The sequence below is a fragment of the Phyllobates terribilis genome, unplaced genomic scaffold, assembly GCF_046119375.1.
Source record: "Phyllobates terribilis strain yellow unplaced genomic scaffold, ASM4611937v1 Scaffold_7__3_contigs__length_470593459, whole genome shotgun sequence".
Classification (NCBI taxonomy): domain Eukaryota; kingdom Metazoa; phylum Chordata; class Amphibia; order Anura; family Dendrobatidae; genus Phyllobates; species Phyllobates terribilis.
The window spans coordinates 24,342,623-24,365,747 of NW_027362767.1; the positions used below are offsets into that span (position 1 = coordinate 24,342,623).

The 23,125-nt window shown below is 49.1% G+C and overlaps 1 protein-coding gene across 3 annotated transcripts in view; it reads left to right on the forward strand.

Moving 5' to 3' along the window:
* Positions 1-22,135, forward strand: part of LOC141153485 (alpha-1-antitrypsin-like) — a 75,548-nt gene extending 53,413 nt beyond the window's left edge. For 2 of the 3 annotated variants that reach the window (XM_073638316.1, XM_073638318.1), the window contains 3 exons: positions 883-1,147; positions 21,317-21,455; positions 21,718-22,135. In XM_073638316.1, coding sequence (XP_073494417.1) covers positions 883-1,147; positions 21,317-21,455; positions 21,718-21,858 — 545 coding nt within the window. In that variant the 3' untranslated portion in view covers positions 21,859-22,135. The remainder of the gene's footprint in view (positions 1-882; positions 1,148-21,316; positions 21,456-21,717) is intronic. The other variant, XM_073638317.1, reaches the window with a different exon arrangement.
* The last annotated feature ends 990 nt before the right edge of the window (positions 22,136-23,125 follow it).

Consider the following 23,125-nt stretch of genomic DNA (forward strand, 5'->3'; position numbering starts at 1 on the left):
CCGGCCGGCTTTTTTAAAGAGACGGTGCATGAAAACACTAATATTTTTTTTGATAAATCCTTTACACTAAATGACAAGTACAGTAAGCAACACTGTCACTGTACTTCGTATATATGTGGCTGACATGTTTCTATCTATCTAATCTATGTGTGAAGCTCTATTCTTTCGGTTCTAAATTGTCGGGTACCGGTGTATGCCGCTGCTGAATTGCCGGCTTTTCATGTTTCACTGTTGGCACTGTTCCCATCGATTTGGGCAATCACTGTAATGCCACAACCACCATGGCTGTGGCATTACAGTGAGTGGCAGACAATCCCTGCATGATTGGTGCTCTAAATAGCGCCAGACATGCAGGACACGCTTTTGGTGCACGAACAGTTATCGAACATAACCTCGAACAGCCGAATTTTTTGCAAATCGTTCGGGTTCGTCGAACAACTCGAACACTGCCCAAAACAGCTCGAATTTGAGATTGGCGAACAGTTCTAGTCGAACACCGCTCATCTCTACTTCCCACTCAAAACTTCTGGAGCTCCAGAAGTTGGAATAAAGTTAAAGTTGTTGTGTTCATGTACCTATGAGCGTGTGTTCACGCAGAGTTTTTGGAAGAATTATGGTAACATAAAATGAAAGGAAACTCTCCGAATCCTCCTAAAAAGTTAGAGGTTCTATTCAGTTTCTGCTCCAAAAACTCAACAAAAAGACACAGTGTGCACAAAGCCCAAGATAAAAAACACTGACACAAGACCCTGTCTTAGCACCAATAACTCTCGGGTGTTGGTTGTTGCACTTGATTCATTAACTCCACAGTCAGGTAACAGTATCTGATATTATACTTGGCCATATTATAGAATATTTTTTTTTGTCTCTATTTCTTTGCAGCAAAAATCAAAACTCTATTTGACAACATAAGGATAGAAGAAGGAGATTTTCAAATCAATGAGAAGACAAGTGTGAAGGTGCCATTCATGAAAATGAGAGGGATGTGCAAAGTGGCCTTCACCGATGAGGCCACTGTGGTCTCCAAACCCTATAAAGCGGATGCCGAGGCCTTTTTCATCCTGCCAGCGGAGGGGAAGTTGTCTGAAATAGAAGAGAATCTTAATGAAGAAACAATTCAGAAGTGGAAGAAATTAATGAAAAAGCGGTAAGGATTGATCAATGTGAAAGGAAACCAAAAAACATGGCCAAAACCTATCCAAACATGGGCAAAAGGTACAATGTAGTAACATCGGAGCTGCTGCTTGAACTCCACTTCCTGTCCCCCAATGGTGCAGGATCCAGACACTCTGATTGTAGGTGTAGTGAAAAATGGACTCTTGTCCATTCTGCTCAGAAATAATGGAGACAATGGCGTCCTCGAATATCCAGAGGTTTATCAAGTGTTTTCAGTCATTAAGGAGGACGATCTTTAGTCGCCCGCTCTCCCACTTAGGCCTCAATTCATCATTTGTGGTGTTTTTTAAGTCAGTTTTAATCCCTTATCAAGAGGCTTCAATGATGTTTATTGCACCAAACTCATCAAAATGGAAAGTGTGGTTCATGAATTTGGCAAAAAGTCAAAAAAGGGCTTCTTCCCTGTCATTTACCATTTTTGCAACTTTTTCAGCAAAAAGTAGCATCTTTTACACAATGGGGCAAAGATGGGAATTTGAAAAAGCAACATAAAACTACATCAGGGGGCTCAGGTGACATCTGAAATCATAAAACTCCACCAACAAAGCGGAGAACAAAAAAACAAGCGAGCAGAGATAAAGTAGACTTCAAAGAAGGCACAAAATACACCAAACTGGATGAAAAAACAATGAAGAATGCGGGCCATTGTGTATTAATGTGTACGCGGACTCTTCCCTGTCCTCTTCTATCACTCTTGCACATTCATCTCTCATAATCACTGCCGTTTGTCTTCTGCTCCATTTTGGAGAAATTTGGGGGCACCGCTATAGTGAGGAGTGATGACATTGTGTCAGCCCACATGTGTGCCCCTATCCCCCATATAAGACCACCATTGTGAACACATCCATGTATAGGGGGGTTCAGCAGGTGTTAGGACACGTATCAGAGAGGACGGGGGTGATTGTGTTCAGGGCCGAACTGGGTCAAAAATCAGCCCTGGCACACAAACCCCACTAGCCCACATACTATAACCCATCAGCCCCAATCACTGAATTTTGCTTTGCTCGGTCGTGCCTCTCACCACTCTCTTACAGGCGTTATTTGAAGAGCCACATGTGAATGGTGCCACAGTGCGAAGGATCAACCAACGCTGCATTTACGTGGTGCTCTGCAAAGCTCTGGTTCTCGGGATCAAGGAGGTTCCAGCGGTTGGATCTCAAACTTGGGTTAACTCATTTAAAACAGTTTTCCTAAAAAAAAAAAATTTGCCCATAAGAATGTAGAAAATAACAGACCTATAGTGAATCCCCCCCACCAAAGTACAAAGTCGCTTCACTGAAAACAGGACAGGAGAAGTGGTACTGTGCAGTGTATATATACAGGACAGGAGAAGAGATACCGTGCAGTGTATATATACAGGAGAGTAAAAGTACTGTACAGTGTGTAATGCAGCGGCATTACTGTAATGATCCAGTGTGTATTTTGGCTGAACATGTACCTTTCCCTCAGGTGACTGGTCACATGACTGTGACATAGCTCAGGTCCTGTGCGCACAGAATGTCTGTCTGATCACGTGACTGTGACATCAGCAAGGTCCTGTCTGTGTGTGTGTGCTACAGGATATATAAACCCTGGGTGATTTGAGACAGGGGTGTTGTGAGAGAGGCATGAGGCCTGTTCCCGTGTGTGGGGGGCACCGTTTTTTTGTGAGACCTAGTGAGGCCGAGTGAAGCCTGGCAGCCTGAAAGGCTGAGACTGGATCCTGTGAGTGGATGCTAGTGGCCTTGGAAGGTAGAGGCTTGCTGAAGATTCCTGAAAGGCGCAGGCTGGATGTTGTGAGTGTGAAAGACATACCAGTAGCCTCAGAGGGAGCGTCGGCTAGAGACCAACAACTGGGAAGCCGCAAAGCCACAGTGGTGGCGTATGAAACGGTCTGCAGCAGCTAAACCCGGCAAAGGTAAAACACTATGGACATTGATATGGACATTGCTATGCTATTACCTTGCAGAAGGCTGTAACTGGAGCCAAGTGGGCCTGTCTGCCACTGGAGGCTCCTGAACATTATATATATGTGTGTCGGTGTGCCACTGAGTTGGACCCAGTGAGATGCGGTTTTATGAAGTAATAAACTGCGGCATTGTGAAAACCGGAAAGACATTGCTGGTGTGCATTGATTGACCCGGTGCAGCGAGTATCCCCCAGAATGATGACTAGCGCTGCCTTACAAGTGTATATATACAGGAGAGGAGAAGTGGTACTGTGCAGTGTATAAATATACAGCACAGGAGGAGTGGTACTATGCAATGTATATATACAGAACAGGAGAAGTGGTACTGTGCAGTGTATATATACAGGACAGGAGGAGTGGTACTGTGCAGTGTATATATACAGGACAGGAGGAGTGGTACTGTGCAGTGCATATTTACAGGACAGGAGAAGTGGTACTGTGCAGTGTATATATACAGGACAGGAGAAGAGATACCGTGCAGTGTATATATACAGGAGAGTAAAAGAACTGTACAGTGTGTAATGCAGCGGCATTACTGTAATGATCCAGTGTGTATTTTGGCTGAACATGTACCTTTCCCTCAGGTGACTGGTCACATGACTGTGACATAGCTCAGGTCCTGTGCGCACAGAATGTCTGTCTGATCACGTGACTGTGACATCAGCAAGGTCCTGTCTGTGTGTGTGTGCTACAGGATATATAAACCCTGGGTGATTTGAGACAGGGGTGTTGTGAGAGAGGCATGAGGCCTGTTCCCGTGTGTGGGGGGCACCGGTTTTTTGTGAGACCTAGTGAGGCCGAGTGAAGCCTGGCAGCCTGAAAGGCTGAGACTGGATCCTGTGAGTGGATGCTAGTGGCCTTGGAAGGTAGAGGCTTGCTGAAGATTCCTGAAAGGCGCAGGCTGGATGTTGTGAGTGTGAAAGACATACCAGTAGCCTCAGAGGGAGCGTCGGCTAGAGACCAACACCTGGGAAGCCGCAAAGCCACAGTGGTGGCGTATGAAACGGACTGCAGCAGCTAAACCCGGCAAAGGTAAAACACTATGGACATTGATATGGACATTGCTATGCTATTACCTTGCGGAAGGCTGTAACTGGAGCCAAGTGGGCCTGTCTGCCACTGGAGGCTCCTGAACATTATATATATGTGTGTCGGCGTGCCACTGAGTTGGACCCAGTGAGATGCGGTTTTATGAAGTAATAAACTGCGGCATTGTGAAAACCGGAAAGACATTGCTGGTGTGCATTGATTGACCCGGTGCAGCGAGTATCCCCCAAGATGATGACTAGTGCTGCCTTACATGTGGTACGAGAGTGCGGGCAAGTGCAGTCTGGTTGCTAGGGGCAACTGCAGTCTGGTTGCTAGGGGAAACTGCAGTCTGGTTGCTAGGGGCAACTGCAGTCCGGTTGCTAGCGGCAACGATACAGGTCGACGAGTGTGGTAAAGCATCTGGCTGCAACTCGGCGGGGTTGCGAAGATTGGCGTCGCACTCAAACCTGGTTTGCTGTGGCTCGGCGGGGCTCACGAAGTTGAAGCATCTGGCTGCAACTCGGCGGGGTTGCGAAGGTTGTTGTCGCACTCAAATCCGCTTTTGCGGTGGCTCGGCGGGGCCACGAAAAATTTTTCGGGGAGAGCGGTATAAAGTGTCTAGTGTGTACCGTGATGGCCAGGAATGGTGCAGTATCTCCAGACGGAATGGAAAAGGGGTTAGATGAACGTGTGCAATTGCTCTTTGGCATAATAGAGTGTCCTGAAGATATGCAGGAGCTGATAAAGATGGCTGTGAAAGGAGCAGCAAATGAGTCTGAAGCTGTTGAGCGATTGAAATGCCTGGTGGAGTCGCAGCAACAGGCATTTGAGAAACAGCGACAGGACTCACATCAGGTATTTGAGAAACTTTTACAGGACATGGTGCAGGAACCGCAGGAGCTGTGGGCACCATATAGAATGGCGGCAGTGGACCATTCTATGGACTCTCCGGGGGAGCCAGTATTGTCCCAGAGTGCCCGGGGAGGTGGTAAGAGATGTTGTGAACTCAGTCCTAAGACTACTGCTGTTTTTTTTTGTGAAAATCCCCCTACAGGTGTGGGTGTCCAAAAGGGGGCGGAGTCTCAAAAGGGGTCGGATTTTCACAAGAGCATGGAGGGTAGAAAACTGAAAATTGTTACTGGTGGTGGGTTGGTACTCCCTAAAAATGACAAATTGACCGTTGATAACGGGGTGACTCCAGTGGAGGTGGTTGACGTCAAGGTGGGAGGTGACCTGTTAGTCCACAACACCATGGGGAGTGACACAGACCCCGTAGCTGACGGTGACACTATGGAAGTAGAAGGTGAGGTCCGTCAGGAGGGGCTAGACGAGGTGGGAAAGTCCCCATCTCGTAGACGGGGCCACAAAAAGGTTGTTCCTGTAGTCGTTGCTGAAAGAGAAAATAAGAAGAATGTAATGCTGTGCGCCGTTGTTTCAAGTGTGGATCCTCTTTTAGAAGAAGAGGAGGTGACGTTGCCAGTAGCAACCTCCGATACAGAAGAGGAGGTGAACAAGGAAGTTAATCAATGGAAGGAAATGTTCCTGGAAATTAATGAGGACCGCCGCAAACTCAAGGAGGAGGTTTTGCAGTTGAAACTTGAGAAGGAGACGCGGCAGGATGGAGTTTCTGGACGTGATCAGGAACTAGAACGACTGCGCGCACAGTTCAACCAGGAACTGTGTGACTCCAAGAAGGAGTGTGGTGCACTCAGTAAGAAACTCAAACAGATTAAAAGAGCCTATGAGGATCTCCTCAGGGGTAAAGGAAAACTAGAGGATGATAAGGCGGATGCAGAGCACATGTGCCAAGTGGTTGAGACCACTCTGCAGGAGACCCATGAGGAGAATGATGATCTCCATAGAAAGACCCTAGGTCTGGAAGCTCAGGTGAAGGAGCTACAGGTGTCCTGTGATAATCTCCAGAGGGCAGAGACATGCCTTAAGGAAAGGCTCAGCAAGATGGAAGCTGAGGGGGAAAAGATGGGGGAGTCCATCGGAGAAGCCACAGACCAGGGCTAGGAGTTGGTCGCTGGTGATGGGAGGTATGAAGCAGATAACTCCTCGAGTGATGTGAGCTCGGATGATTCGGTGGATGTAGGAGCCGAGATCAAGGAGCTCAAGGAGTTGCTACAAGCCCAGTGGACGCAAGAGAAGCTTGAGAGACTGGCTATTGAGAGCCGAGTGGGCGCATTGGAGACAGAGAGGTCTGAGAGAACTCTACTGTTAAAAGAGCAGTTGAAGCAGGAAGAGCTTCAGAGATGGACCGCTGAGAGGAGAGTGGCAGAACTAAAGGAAGAAGTTTCCGGGCTCACAAGTCACCTGATAGAGTATCACTCAGTGAACGAGGCCTCCTGGGAGAAGGGAAAAGGCAAACAAGTGACACTCACTCCCTTAGACCATGAGAAGGTGGACCTGAGGAAAGCTAAGAGAGTGTTAACAAATGATCGTTTGGAGACCACTGGTGAGACCGAAACGTCTCGGTACAAATGCCTCATAGATGTACCTGAGGATTTGAGGGAAGAATGCACCAGTGAGTCCGTGCACGACCAGTTTAAGAAGGCCGTGGGAGCCTGTAAGGTGTACTCGACCTCAGAAGCTAAACAGCTGGTGGTCCTGTCCACGACCAAAGTCACAGTGAAGAGGGTGGCGATCCTAAGTGACATACATTGGCAATGTGTTCGCATGAAGCAGTTTCTCCGGTTGAAGACGGAACAAGCCGCCAGACAACTGGAGCTGATGAGAAAAGCTCACAGTCTGCAGGAGGAGGTCATCCGGGTGCCTCATGTTCTGGTGAGCAAGCTCGTTGGGAGAAATGGTCGAGTCATGCAGATGATGGTCAAGAAGTCTGGTGTGGTGAGAGTAAGCAGTCCACGTGATCGTCAGGACTGGATACCAGATGAAGACTGCATGGTGTCATTCTCTGCTGTAGGAAAGGAGGAAAATCTTGCATATATACGTATGCTGGTGGAGTACATAGTGACCTACCTGCGAGAGGTAGAACAGCTGAATCTCGCAAGACTGCGAGAGGATAGACAGCATCATCTGAGCAGCAGAAGATGGCAGCCGTCTAGAGGTTGTGAGACCAGACAGAGAAAGGGCCCCCTAAATAGCAGAACAGCTACAGCTGAAGTTAGGGACCTTTCAAGATGTCCTGAAAGTAGTGGGTCTGGGTTTAGAGATAGTGAGACCTCCAGTGACTCAGGTTTGAGCAGCCCATACAAACGACTCAATAGAGGACGGGACAGTACGGAGTCAAACCGGACCTCAGATACCAGGGCATGTGAGTCGCACTGCTGTATTGACCGCTGGGAGCGGAGGAGACCTGACAGGGTTTCGACTGACCGCTGGGAGCGGGGGAGACCTGACAGGGTTTCGACTGACCGCTGGGAGCGGGGAAGGTCTGACAAGTTTACGACCAGGAAATGTGACTTGCGCACAGAATGTATGTCTGATCACATGACTGTGACATCAGCAAGGTCCTGTCTGTGTGTGTGTGCTACAGGATATATAAACCCTGGGTGATTTGAGACAGGGGTGTTGTGAGAGAGGCATGAGGCCTGTTCCCGTGTGTGGGGGACACCGGTTTTGTGTGAGGCCTAGTGAGGCCGAGTGAAGCCTGGCAGCCTGAAAGGCTGAGACTGGATCCTGTGAGTGGATGCTAGAGGCCTTGGAAGGTAGAGGCTTGCTGAAGATTCCTGAAAGGCGCAGGCTGGATGTTGTGAGTGTGAAAGACATACCAGTAGCCTCAGAGGGAGCATCGGCTAGAGACCAACACCTGGGAAGCCGCAAAGCCACAGTGGTGGCGTATGAAACGGTCTGCAGCAGCTAAACCCGGCAAAGGTAAAACACTATGGACATTGATATGGACATTGCTATGCTATTACCTTGCAGAAGGCTGTAACTGGAGCCAAGTGGGCCTGTCTGCCACTGGAGGCTCCTGAACATTATATATATGTGTGTCGGTGTGCCACTGAGTTGGACCCAGTGAGATGCGGTTTTATGAAGTAATAAACTGCGGCATTGTGAAAACCGGAAAGACATTGCTGGTGTGCATTGATTGACCCGGTGCAGCGAGTATCCCCCAGAATGATGACTAGCGCTGCCTTACAAGTGTATATATACAGGAGAGGAGAAGTGGTACTGTGCAGTGTATAAATATACAGCACAGGAGGAGTGGTACTGTGCAATGTATATATACAGAACAGGAGAAGTGGTACTGTGCAGTGTATATATACAGGACAGGAGGAGTGGTACTGTGCAGTGTATATATACAGGACAGGAGGAGTGGTACTGTGCAGTGCATATTTACAGGACAGTAGAAGTGGTACTGTGAAGTGTATATTTACAGGACAGGAGGAGTGGTACTGTGCAGTGTATATATACAGGACAGGAGGAGTGGTACTGTGCAGTGTATATATACAGGACAGGAGGAGTGGTATTGTGCAGTGTATATATACAGGAGAGGAGGAGTGATACTGTGTTGTGTATATATACAGGACAGGGAGAAGTGGTACTGTGCAGTATATATATACAGGACAGAAGAAGCAGTACTGTGCAATGTATATATACAGGACAGGAAGAGTGGTACTGTGCAATGTACTGCATATATACAGCACAGGAGAAGCAGTACTGTGCAATGTATATTTACAGGACAGGAGGAGTGGTACTGTGCAATGTACTGTATATATACAGGACAGGAGGAGTTCTACTGCGCAGTGTATATATACAGGTCAGGAGAAGTGGTAATGTGCAGTGTATAAATACAGGACAGGAGGAGTGGTACTGTGCAGTGTATATATACAGGACAGAAGGAGTGGTACTGTGCAGCATATATACACAGGACAGGAGGAGTGGTGCTGAGAGTAGCACCTGCCTCCTGAGCTCATGCACTTCCAGGAGGAGGGTCATCGTCTGCCTCTCTTCTCCCCAGGGAGAGACAGGCCTACTGGGAGGCCGGCATGGCTTCCCAGCCTCCTATCCCCCGGTCTATGCCGGCGGGGGAGAAGAAGCCTCAACAACGGGCCCAGGAGGGAGTGAGGAGATCGGGAAGGGTGAGGAAGAGTACATCCACCTGCTCCAACCCCGAGACTGTTCACTGCCCGCCCAGAGAGGAAGACCGGGGCACCCCAGGCCCCAGGAACAAGAGCCTAGCAAGATACTGGGGGGAGATGAGCTCCAGCGAGTCCACAAGTTTCTTCTCCTCCCACGTGGTCGCCACGTTGCGAGAGTACGAGGACGCCGGCAAAGCACTAACCCAGCTGAAAGAGGAGCTGAGGGAGGCCCGGGTCCTGAACACCCGGGCGTCCAGCAAGGAAAGACCCGCGACCTCCCAGAGGTTTAAAGCCCTCAGAGACGAGGTGGTCAGGTTAGTGCTCCTCCGGGAGGGGATTGAGAAAAGCGCAGATCCCTTCCTGGAGAGGTTTAAGAACCAGCGGCGGTTCTCAGAAATGAAGGGGTTAAACTCCTCAGGAGAACCGCCAGCCGGCGTCCTTAGTGAAGAGGAGGAGGAGGATGAAGAGGTGACTGGAGTTGCAGTTGCTGGAGCCAGTGAGGGGCAGAGCCGGAGCCCAAGTGGTCTCCCTGCAGGGCAGAGGACTCCGACAGCAGAGGCTGGAGTGTCGGGGGAGGAGGAGGAAGGAGGATTGCTGAGGGAGATCAGACTGCTGGAGTCTCCAGTGGACCTGATGCGGTTTTCCTTCGGTGAGGACAAACTAGTGGAGGAGACCAAGAGGAGGAAGAGGAAGACCGGAGGAGCTGCACAGGAGGTGGTGAGTTACAAGTATGTACCAATGTCTGATGTTGCGCCTGCCACCTTCTGTTTAAACCCCAATAAACCTAAAGGCATGGGCTCTGCAGTTGGCTCGAGGCAGAGGCAAGGTGGGGAGAGGAGAAGGACGTCCGGCGATGCTGCCATCTGTGCGGGGAACAGTGCTGGGGGCGAGGCTGTGGAGGTACAGCGCCGGACATAGGAAGTTCTGTGGAGTTTCCCTCCCTGCCGTCTGCGGCTAAGCCAGTTATCACCTGGGCTGGGGGGGCCGGGAGGGATGTGAAAAACACATCTGCGAGGAACACTGGGCACACTGCTGTGACAGGGGGGCAGTGTGCCCCAGCGCCCAAAAAGCACACTAAGACCCCAAAGTCTGTGAGTGCAGGGCGGGCAGCGGTGCCCAACAGTCTGCCCAGCACAAGGACCAAAATGCTGCAGTAGGGGGGCGGGATGATCCAGGAGATGACCTGCAGAAAGCCAGCAGCAGCCAAAGGGAAACGGGTGTGGTGCTGCAGGGAAAGGAGTCTCTGGAAGAGCTCCCCTCCCCCGGCCCAGCAGGTGTGAGTGCAGAGACACCAGACACAAGGGAGGAAGGAATGGAGGTGACTGTGGAAGGTGCAGAGAACAGAGGAGGTAATGGGGTGACAAGTAAAGGGATTGGAAGTAGTGGTGCAGTGAATGATGGGAGTAGTGGTGGAGCAGATGGTGGGAGTAGTGGTGGAGTGAATGGTGGGAGTAGTAGTGGAGTGAATGATGGGAGTAGTGGTGCAGCGAATGGTGGGAGTAGTAGTGGAACGAATGATGGGAGTAGTGGTGGAGCAAATGGTGGGAGTAGTGGTGCAGCGAATGGTGGGAGTAGTGGTGCAGCGAATGGTGGGAATAGTAGTGGAGTGAATGGTGGAAGTAGTGGTGCAGCGAATGGTGTGAGTAGTAGTGGAGTGAATGGTGGGAGTAGTGGTGCAGCGAATGGTCGGAGTAGTAGTGGAGTGAATGGTGGGAGCAGCACTGGTGTTGGTGGGAGGGAAGTAGGCGATGGTCCCGCTGCCCCCCCAGCATTGGCTGGGGCTTCAGCCCAAAGCTATTCAGGAGCTGTCAGTGCTGGGGGTAGTAGTGCGCCCTCGTCTGGGGGCCCTGGGAATGGTGACTTGCAGCAGCAGCTCCTGGACGCCCTGAGGAGAGGGAGAGCTCATCACTGTAGAGGGGAGGGAGGTTGATCTGTCTTTTTGGATAGAGAGACATGGTCTTTCAGCCTTCCGAGATAGAGGGGCAGAGATTGTCTGATCTCTGCCCACAACGGGGCAGAGGAGTAACCGTAGGAACGTGGCCCATCTCCAGTGGGTGAGCAAGGTTGCCTGTCCTGATAGGGCGAAGGTGGTTGAGCTCCTGCTGGGGATGGGCTTTGCGGCATATGACATCTTTGCCTTGATCCATCCCTACGGGACCTCCTACTTCGATGTCAGCTTCATGAGACCGGAGGGCCTTGAGCTTTTCTGGTCTCACCATGAGCTGGCTCGGAGTCGCCCCGAATGGCATGGTCTGTTTCCCCTGGCAATAACCCGCCAAAATTCAGTCAGGAAGGTGACCGTTTTGACTAGTAATGAGTAGCTTTCCTGTATGGACATTACGACCTGGGTGAGTCGATAGGGAGAGGTCACCGATATTCCCCAAAAGAATCTCGATGACCATGGTATCTGGTCAGGGGCCTGGACCTTCATGGTGAGATTGAAGGTTTCGGGAAACACTGTTACCCATATCCCCTCCTCAAACTTTTTGGGGAGGGATAGGATCTTGATTTTCTACCGGGGGCAGCCTAATGTCTGTCACAGGTGCGGTAGCCCCACACACTTCAGTGCGCAGTGTACCACCCAGAAATGCGCACTGTTTGGGGACCTTGGTCATCTTGCTGCTGCCTGTTGCAGGATTAGATGTAACTTGTGTGGTGACCACGGTCACCTGTTCAGTCGCTGTCCGCGTTCCTTCGCCAATGCGGTCCTGAAAGCGGCGAGTGCGGGACAGACGAAAGCCGGGACTAATCTTGCCGGTGAAGGGACCAGTAGGGGCGGGGGAGGCAGGGAACCGGTGAGGAGCAAGCTGCCGCCATCCACCATCAGGCGGCAGGAACAGCGCTGTGGGGACAGGGGGCAGGGAGTAATGTCCCTTAACTCTGACCCAGGTACTTCACTTGCAGCTGAGGATCCTAAAGACAGCAAATTGAGCGAGGAGATCAAGAGACTTGAAAGGGAAGAGTGAGAGGACGCCACGTCTTCCCAGTAACCCTCTTCTGGTGACAGTCTAGATGAGGGAGAGGGGGAGTGGTCACAGAAAAAGAAAAAGGGTAACAGGAAAATGGCCAGAGGTAGGAGGGTGACCAGGTCTCGAGCTGCCTCTTTGGAGTGCGACCCCTCTGACTCTCTGGCCGTGATCTAAGCACCATTGGAGGGTTCAGCCGCCCCCCTCTGGTGGATCTCTCCAACCGGTTCGGGGCTCTCCAGGACCTCCCTCTGGAGGGTGGAAATGGGGACCCGGGGCCGGAGGTTGTTGACAAGGTGGTTGAGGCTCAGGAGATGGCTGAGTTTTCCTCTCGCGGGGCAAATACAAAGCCCTCTGGGGGGAAGACTAACCCAGGACCACCAGATGAGGGCAAGAATGTATGTAAGGAGAATGGACGAGTCTGTTTGTCTTAAGCGCACTAAAAACCCGTCATTATCGGAGGGAGAGGTTGGGACTGTCAGTGGTGGGAAGAAAAAGGCTATCTAATTCAATCATTCATGATGGCGGCACACACCCCGTTGACGCTGGCAATTATTAATGTTTGCAGCATAAAGTCAGATGCGGCAAGGTACACGGCCTTTCATTTTCTTGGCCAACTTGACGCCGACATTTTGTTTTTGCAGGAGACCAGGTTGACCGATATATCAACCTTGCATAAAGCAAGGCGGGAGTGGAGGCATGGGCCCTCCTACTGGTCTCTTGCGGCCGAGCCGTATAGCGGGGTGGCGGTCCTTTTTAAGACCGCAGCGGTTGAATGCAGACGAGTGATCGAATTAGAAATGGAGAGATGCTTGATCCTAGATGTCTCCATGGGGGGACAAGAGCTTCGGCTCATTAACATCTATGGTCCACAGTCCAAGTGGGACCGCAAATGTCTCTTCCTGAAGATCAAACCTTTTTTATTTTCGAGTCGGCAGGTGGTCTTTGGAGGGGATTTCAACAATGTCACGAGATCCTGTGATAGAGGAGGTTCCGGAGACAGGCTGGCTAATGACTGCGTCGCGTTAAACAGGATAGTGAGTGAGGCTCGCCTGGTGGATGTCCACATCCGGCACAACCCGGGCGACACGGGATTCACCTTTTTTAGAGGTAGTCAGTGCAGGTCTAGGCTAGACAGGTTTTATTTGAAGGAGAAGGCCGTCTCTTCACCATTGTTGGTTGTGGAGGAGGAGTTCTCCAATCACTGTTTGATTATGTTTTCTCTGAATGTTACAGAGACTCCTCGGATGGGAAGAGGTTAGTGGAAGCTGAATTCGTCACTCCTTGAGGAAGAAGCTGTAAGACGGTCTTTTGAGGAATTCCTTCAGAGCCAGGTACCATTGCTGGGCCTAAGTAACACTAAGTCAGAGTGGTGGGAGATGTTCAAACATCGGGTGGCGAGATTCTTCCGGCAGCTCTCGAACCTCAGAAGCCTGAACAGGGATCGCCTGTATCAGAGCCTGAGAAGGAAACTCGAGCATCTTGTCTTGACTGGAGGTAGCCGCGAGGAGATCTCCAGAGTGAAGTCCTTGCTGAAGAGGTGTCAGTACGATAGGCACGCATCTTTGGTTTTCGAGAGGGACTACGGGAAGTACTGCTCGCCCGACCCTTACAGAAACTGTAAGATGTCAGTAAATAGTAAGATAGTGACGGGGCTGATGGACAGTACAGGGTCCCTGAGAAGGTCCAGATCAGGGATCTTGGAGGTCGTCAGTTCCTACTACTCGCACCTCTTGGGAAGGAGGGAGCTTGATCGTGACGGGATGTCGGCTTTCCTGGCTGAATCTGTTCCTGAGCCAGGGGCTGACCTCCCGCTGGGCGATTTGGCAGAAGCGATCAAAGAAGAGGAAGTGAGACTGGCGATCGAGGGGCTTAGGCCCAAAAAGTCGCCAGGTCCAGATGGCTTAACATCTGAGTTCTTTAGGACCTTTAGGGACTCTTTGGTCCCCTCTTGACTCAGGTGTTTAACGAGTGTCTCTCCTCGGGCACTCTGCCGAGATCATTAAGGAGGTCAGCTTTGATCATTTTGTTAAAGGGTAAGGATCCGTCACGCATTGAGAACTGGCATCCCATAGCACTTCTCAATGTGGACAGGAAGATTTTGGCTAAGATACTTTTCAACAGGCTGGTGAAGTTTACACCCTGGCTCCTTTCGGAGGTTCAGCACTGTTGCGTTCCTGGCCGTAGCACTTTTAGTGCTGTTCTAGGTGTCCGAGAGGCCATGGAGCAAGGCAGGGCGGGCCTTTGGAAGGGGTTCTTGCTGACCCTGGATCAGGCAAAAGCCTTTGATTGGGTTAACCACGAGTACCTCTGGTCCACTCTTTTGAGGTATGATCTGCCTGGAGGGTTTGTGGACTGGCTTAAGACCTTGTATGCAGGGGCTGAGACTTTCCCTCTGGTGAATGGGTGGATTGGACGACCTTTCGGGGTAGGATCTGGTGTCCGTCAGGGCTGTCCTCTTAGCCCTTTGCTTTACGCATTTGCAATCGATCCCTTCCTCAGAAGGATCGATTGTGGACCATTGGCGGGGGTGCGGATGGGCGGGGCTGCGGGGATAATGTCACCGTCTTTGTTTATTCGCAAGAGGAGGCAGTGGTGGTGATGTCAGAAGTGGAGCGCTCCTCTGAGGCATCCGGGTCCAAGGTCAACCAGGATAAGTGTGAGAGTCTCTGGCTGCGAGGCGGAGATCCCGGGTTTGATCTTCCGGACCCCCTCCCCGAACCCCAAGAACATGCCAAAGTCCTGGGCATCGAATTCGGCCAGGGTGATTACCCCACGAAAAACTGGGAAGGCAGAATCAAAGGTGTCGCCCAAAGAGTGGACCAATGGAGGGGTTGGTCTTTGACCCTGAGGGAAAGGGTTGGCCTATGCAAAGCTTTCCTGCTTCCCTTGCTAATCTACCTGGGCAGCGTCTGTGTCTTGCCAGAGCCTTTCTGGACACGGGTCTACAGTCTGTTCTTCCAGATGTTATGGGGGAACAGACTGAACCTAGTCAAGCGGGAGGTCACTTACCGCACGAGGAGACTAGGGGGTTTGAATAAGGTGAACCCCGTGGTGTTCCTAGTGAACACCTTCTTGAAAGTGAACGTGGCAAACCTCTGGAAAGAGAGGGCTCCTCCGTGGGTATTCTCCTGCAAGGGATGGTTTCAGCCTTTCTTCCAGGAATGGGAGACAGGGGGAAGATTGAAGGATCTTCGCACACCACACGGGCATCTCCCGGCTTATGTTACCCCGGTTCTGAAAATGATCCGCCGGTGGGGTCTGGGAATGTGGGAGGTGAGGTCCCTCCCGAGGAAACTCCTCGATATGAGGGTCTTGCTTTCTCATTTTCAGAGTCCATTGGCCCTCAAAGACTGCCCAAGTCAGGATCTGGAGGTTGGGTTGAGTTTGTTAAATTCTAGCAGGATCGCCGAGAAGTACTGGGACTTGACTTGGAGCTGCTTCCATGATAAGCTGTATGTGAGGGATAATTTGAAGTACAGGAGCTCCGAGGACAGGAATTGCCCCCGTGAGGCTTGTGCTAACGTGCTGGAAAGCATGGAGCACTTCCTGCTTCATTGTCCCTTTAATACAGAGGTGTACAACAGGGTGGGGGCTTCCATTGGTTGGCCGCGGCTGGCTACTCTGTCCTACGCCGGGTGGGCCTATGGAGCGTTCGGAGACCTTGGGAGAAGGGACCGAGACACTTTATTCATAGTCAGCGCAGTGGTAAGGTATTTCACGTGGAACACACGAGTTTTAGTCTCGACGCAGAGTAAAATCCTCCATGTAGATGAAGTCTGTAGGAACATCCTAGGTGACCTGGTGAAGGTACGTTTTCTGGAGTATGAAAGACTGGGTGCCCGGAGGGCGGCCCGTCTCTGGAGGGGCTTTTCCTTCAGGGTACCTTAGTCCGGTAGTACTCCTATATACTGGTGGTGGGCTGATGTCTTTTCACCCTAGATTTTTGTTTTGTATTTCTGTCTCCTGAATAGAAGGTTTGCCGTCATCGAACTTGAGCCTTGGATGGTGAGTGTGTAGGTTGTGTTCTGTATATATTGTATATAATGTATAATAGGGGTTTTTAGTTAGGTTGGGTGGGGGATTTGGGGGATTTCTTCATCAGTGGTGATAAGAGGACTGATCTGGCCTGGTCCAGGCCCCGCCTGGGGAAAAACTTTGGGGCCTGATCCTAGCTCGGAGTAATCCTGAACTTTGTGGCCAGAGCTGGATCAGGGGTGGTGGGATAGTTAGTGTAGGTCTGTGTTTTATATATATATTAAAAAATTACAAAAAATAAAAAAAATAAAAATATTAAAAAAAATACAAAAAAATATACAAAAAAAAAAAGGTTTAAAATTGTCCATGTCACTATTGTATATATTGTTATTTTTGGTTTTCTGTGGTGTGAATGAGGTGCGGTAAGGGGGTGACTGTAAGGTCAGGCAGTGGGACCAGTAGGTTAGTGTTAGTGTCCGGTTGTATATACGTTATATTAGGTTTAGTGTTTTATTGTATATAATCTTGTATATAGGACGGTGTGAGTGTTGTGTGGGATTGTATATAGTAGTATGAATGAAGCTGGGCCGGGGGTTTTATAGGTTTTATATTTATTTCTTGTATATGTATATATTCCTGGGGGGATTTATTTTCTGTGATTTGTCGTCTTGTTTTGTTCTTATGTTTGGTGTCCTGTAATGTATTATTGTTCTGTCATGTACTGTACTTATTCTATCAATAAAAAAAAGACCTGCAGTGTATATATACAGGACAGGGGGAGTGGTACTGTGCAGTGTATATATACAGGACAGGAGGAGTGATACTGTGTAGTGTATATATACAGGACAGGAGAAGTGATACTGTGCAGTGTATATATACAGGACAGGAGGAGTGATACTGTGTAGTGTATATATACAGGACAGGGAGAAGTGGTACTGTGCAGTGTATATATACAGGACAGGAGAAGCAGTACTGTGCAGTGTATATACAGTATACAGGACAGTATAAGTGGTACTGTGCAATGTATATATACAGGACAGGAGGAATGGTACTGTGCAATGTACTGTATATATACAGGACAGGAGGAGTGGTACTGTGCAATGTACTGTATATATACAGGACAGGAGAAGTTCTACTGCGCAGTGTATATATACAGGACAGGAGAAGTGGTAATGTGCAGTGTATAAATACAGGACAGGAGGAGTGGTACTGTGCAGTGTATATATACAGGACAGGGGAAATGGTACTGTGCAGTGTATATATACAGGACAGTAGAAGTTGTACTGCGAAGTGTATATATACAGGACAGGAGGAGTGATACAGTGCAATGTATATATACAGGACAGGAGGAGTGGTACTGTGCAGTGTATATATACAGGACAGTAGAGATGGTACTGTGCAGTGTATATATACAGGACAGTAGAGATGGCACTGTGCAGTGTTTATATACAGGACAGGGAGAAGTGGTACTGTGCAATGTACTGTATATATACAGGACAGAAGAAGCAGTACTGTGCAATGTATATATACAGGTCAGGAGAACTGGTACTGTGCAGTGTATATATACAGGACAGGAGAGGTGGTACTGTGCAGTGTATATATACAGGTCAGGAGAATTGGTACTGTGCAGTGTATATATACAGGTCAGGAGAATTGGTACTGTGCAGTGTATATATACAGGTCAGGAGAATTGGTACTGTGCAGTGTTTATATACAGGACAGGAGAGGTGGTACTGTGCAGTGTATATATACAGGACAGGAGAAGTGGTACTGTGCAGTGTATATATACAGGACAGGAGGAGTGATACTGTGCAGTGTATATATACAGGACAGGAGAGGTGGTTCTGTGCAGTGTATATATACAGGACAGGAGAAGTGGTACTGTGCAGTGTATATGGACAGGAGAAATGGCACTGTGCAGTGTATATATACAGGACAGGAGAAGTGGTACTGTGCAGTGTATATATACAGGAGAGGAGAAGCGGTACTGTGCAGTGTTTATATACAGGACAGGAAAGGTGGTACTGTGCAGTGTATATATACAGGACAGGGGGAGTGGTACTGTGGCGCCCTGCCACAGATCTTAGAGGGGTGCACGAAAGGATTCCTCCACAAGAGGCCCGCACATACACCTCCACCCTACCTCAGAACCACCAGAGGAAGCCCCGGATAAGGATATATAAAGGAGGGTGGAGTTAAGCAGTGAGTCAGTCTGCTCCAGAGTTAAGAACAGAGCAGAAGAGTCTGTTAGTCAGTTCTCCTCAGGAAGTGAGTTGAGATAGAGGAGTTTAGTTTCAGTTTGCAGTCTGTGACAGAGTTCCTGCAGAGTCAGACACAGAAACAGGTCAGTCTGCAGGGGAGTCTAGAGAGCACAGCTAATAGCTCAGCAGTGGAGCACCAGGTGTTATGTTCTGCTACCAGAGCTAAGGAAAGAGAGGAGATCTGTCCCTACGATAGAACTCAGCTGAATCCCTACGATGTAACAGGGAACCTGATCCTGCGATCAGACCTGCTAAAGTCCTAAGCTAGTCTGTACGGAGACCTATAGATGTGGGGAAGGAATCCCTACAAGTACTAAGGACTGGGAGGAAAATGGGACACCTCCTAACAGAAATAGTAGCAGACAGACGAACAAACAAAATATAGAGAACATAGAGGTCCGTAGACCAAGCAAACTAACAGAGTTAGATACAGAGCACAGGCTAGCTAGAAAGTAGTTATACAATGAAGTCCAGCAAAGCCAGAAGGGCGGAGCAGGATTAAATAGGCCAACAAGGTCATGTGACCAGCAAAGGAAAAAACCTAAGAGCAAGGTTCTAACACCAGGCTCCTGCAAGCTGGACTCAAGTAGCTCAGGCCAGCGAGCTAGGAGCGTTGCCGACGCTCTAGAGAGCGGCAGAAGAGGCTGCCAGCTAACTGCCAGTGTGTGTAGCCTAGCTAGGGCCCAGAGTAGGCCGAAGGCTAGAGGAGTGAGTAGCATTGGGGGCAGAGGAGCTTTATCAGCTCACCCCAGAAAATATACCGGACACCGGATCCGAGTCTACAGAGCTGTACATCCCCTGTAGAAGACAACCGGAATCCCCTGGCGAACTATATGTCCCAGGATCACCAAAAGCTGATACGTACCAGGGTCAGGAATCACAGGGACCCCAAAGAATAGGGAGAGTGATCTCCAGCAGAAGGCCCTATCACCAAGTCAGCGGGTGCGGAACGGAAACAAAGTTAGGCCTAGCTCCAGGCAGACCAGACAGTAACACTAAGCGGTGAAGAAACAGGAGGCCCTACACCTGCTCACTGGGGAGAGTCCTGCAGTGCACCCCTCACCCTACAGCGCTCCAGACGGTACCTGCATTTCCACCAGTAAAAGGTACAGAAGCAAACCCTGTGTGTGTGTCCCCTGTTCTTCCTTGGACCCGGCTGGGTCACCACCATATAGTGCACCTCATCAAACATTACTGCCCTGAGGCCTGCTCCACCTGTGGGGAGCGATACCATCTAATCTGCCACAACACCGGCCTCAGTGGACTGCCGCAGCGCTGGTGACACTCACCAGATACCACAGGTGGCGTCAGGAACTTTGACATTTCCTTTCCCCTTTTTTAAGAGAGACCCCAGGGAACAGGCCCGGGAGCCGACCACCGCGACATCCCCCCCAGAATCAGGCATTAAGGCCGGGGCGCCGAGTAGTTCCCATCCCCTGGGCGCTACAGTACTGTGCAGCGTATATATACAAAACAGGTGAAGTGGTACTGTGCAGTGTATATGGACAGGAGAAGTGATACTGTACAGTGTATATATACAGGACAGGAGGAGTGGTACTGTGTAGTGTATATACACATGACATGAGTGGTACTGTGCAGTGTATATATACATGACAGGAGGAGTGGTACTGTGCAGTGTATATATACAGGGAAGGAGAAGTGGTACTGTGCAGTGTATATATACAGGACAGGAGAAGTGGTACTGTGCAGTGTATATATACAGGACAGGAGGAGTGGTACTGTGCAATGTATATATACAGGAAAGGAGTACTGGTACTGTGCAGTGTATATATACAGGACAGGAGAAGTGGTATTGTGCAGTGTGTATATACAGGAAATAGAAGTGGTACTGTGCAGTGTATATGGACAGGAGGAGTGGTACTGTGCAGTGTATATATACAGGACAGGAGGAGCGGTACTGTGTACTGTATATATACAGAATTATACATATACTGAGAATTACACCCAGTATACTGACCAAGAGAGGTGGTACTGTGCACTGCAACTGCTGTACATATTTTTTTAAGAAAAGCTGGGGCTGCTGTATATACATTTTATAGGAAATTGTAACTGCTGTATATACTCCCATAGAAGACACTGTGATGGCAGGAAGGTGTCTGCAGAAGGTGAGTGAACGGGGACACACTGCGGTGGACTGATGGTCCGGTGCTGCTTTCCAGCGGCGGCAGCATTACTGGGGTGGGAGAGTAGAATGCGCTCTACGCACACAGAGAATGCTCTGACATGTGACAGCTGCAACTTTCCTGGCATCGCAGCATTCAGTTAGGGTATGTGCACACGATCCGGAGACCCTGAGGGTTTGACGCTGTGTGTTTATGCAGCGTCAAATCCACAGTGGCCAAATGTTACAGCATAGTGAATGGTATTTCGAGAAATCCCATGTCCACTATACGTCTTCATGTACATGCGGATCACCCGCGGAAACTGAAATGCGGCGCGTCTTTCCAGACCGCAGCATGTCAATTTCTCTTGCGGGTCCGCATGCGGGCTTTACCCATAGACCTGACCTCTGAGGAAAGTCCGCTGGTGGAAAAAAAAATGGCGCTGCTTAATTGCATAAACTGCGGTAGCCGCCGACAGCTATTCCGTAGCGTGGGGGCCGCAGGCTGGTAAGCATCGTGGGTACATAACCTTAATGAAAGCTGTGCGCGCGCACCCCGGCCCCAGTGACTCTGCAATAGGTATCCGAAAAATTAAAGGGGCTGGCAGCCCCCCAAGCAGTGCCTTACCCTGGCCCATTGGGAAAATGTCTGATAGGGCAGATTAGCAATATGTCTGAAGGGTCCATGTTCGGTGGTTTCCGCTCTATGAAGCATCTGCACATTATCTTATGAGGTCCACAGTTTATATATCATTCACACTTCTGTTCCTCTTCTTTGCACACAGTTATGTGGATTTATCCCTCCCCAAAATCAATGTCTCCAGGTCCATCAATCTTCAAGAATTATTAACTAACATGCCCTTAGTAGAAGTCTTCTCCGATCTATCTGGTATCACCGGAGAAACCAAGGTAAAGATTTCTAGGGTAAGATCTATCTATCTATCTATCTATCTATCTATCTATCTATCTATCTATCTATCTATCTATCTATCTATCTATCTATCTATCTATCTATCATCTATCTATTATCTATCTATCATCTATCTATCATCTATCTATCATCTATTTATTATCTATCTATCATCTATCTATTATCTATTATCTATCTATCATCTATCTATCTATCTATCTATCTATTTCTTAAGTCCATGTAATGTAATCAGATCCTTTTTCTCAACCTCCGTAGGCTGTCCGCGAAGCCATGCCCAGTTTGGATGAGAAGGTGACAGATTCAATAGGCACTATACCACATGAAATCATTGTAGACCCTCCTCCTGTTATTGTAGTTCTCCCAATCTCTTATTTGACCGTTCTTTTCTTACCTTAATAAATGACAAGAAGCATAGTATTCTCTCCTTAAGAAAAATCATCTCCCCCTGAAATGATTCTGTGCAAAACATTCCTTCAATAATTTGTTACATTTCATCATTATTGTCACTTGTTTTACATCAATGTAATATTTCTCCACCATCTCCTGCCGTCCAGCGCCAAGTTCACCATCCAATGCCCCAAATGAAAGGAGCAGCTGCCAGGTGACAAGAACGTCTCTATTTTCTGCCCATATTGATTTCTAATAATATTAAAATAAAATAATATTAAAATAATGTAATTGTACGGCCCGGCCCGGCATCACTATAATAAATAAGTGGATGAATCGGACAACAGCCAGAATCTGTACCAGCACAGATACAAAGTGCTTCTGAGTGCAAGGAGGGCGCGAGAACAGGTGACAGGACAAGAGTCTGAGGAAAGTGAGTACAGGGAGTAGTTATATTAGTGAGGTGAGGTGATAGACCAGTCTAAACAGATGGGTTTTTAGGACAAGCTTAAAACTTTGGACAGTGGGAATTAACTGGAAAGTCTGGGGTAGTGCATTCCAGAGATCTGGTGCAGCACAAGAGGGGTCCTGGAGATGAGAGTAAGAGGATCAGATTAATAGAGGATGTCATCCTTACTGGGAGAGAAGACAAATAAAGAAGGCAAACAAGCCCAAATTTGATGAATTACACAAAGTCTTTGCAGCTTTCTCAGAAAGATAAAAGCTCTTTATAAGCCTTTAGCAGCCGATCTGTAACAAACACGACTCTTGGGTTGGTCGCAAGCAAAGATATTGAGAAAGAGTGAAGAGATGGTCACAACTTGCACCTTTTGTCAGGTAGACTGCAGGATGGCAGGTACGAGCCACTGAGGTTCCTGCTCTCAGGGGTGGAAATCCGGGAAGGATTTCTGCACCGGGTAAAAGCAAATTACCAAGTCTGTTGTGTAGTGAATTCCAGATGTCCCAAACAGCGGTAAGGGCCTTCATCAGATGAAACAACTACAGCAATTACCGGGAAAGGACTGCAGAGGAGGAGGAAGTTGTCTTCTCTGATAAAGCACCTACAGACTGTTTAGGACTACTGATGAGCAAACGTGTTCGCCTGTGCTCGACAAGCTCGACGCTCGGCGAGTATTTCCGGGTTGCTTGGGCGAGAAATCGGGTCCCCTCCCTGCATGTTTGGCGCTCTTTAGAGACCCAATGAACATACAGGGATTGCCTGCCACACACTGTAATGCCGTAGCCATGTTGGCTGTGGGCATTACAGTAATTGGCT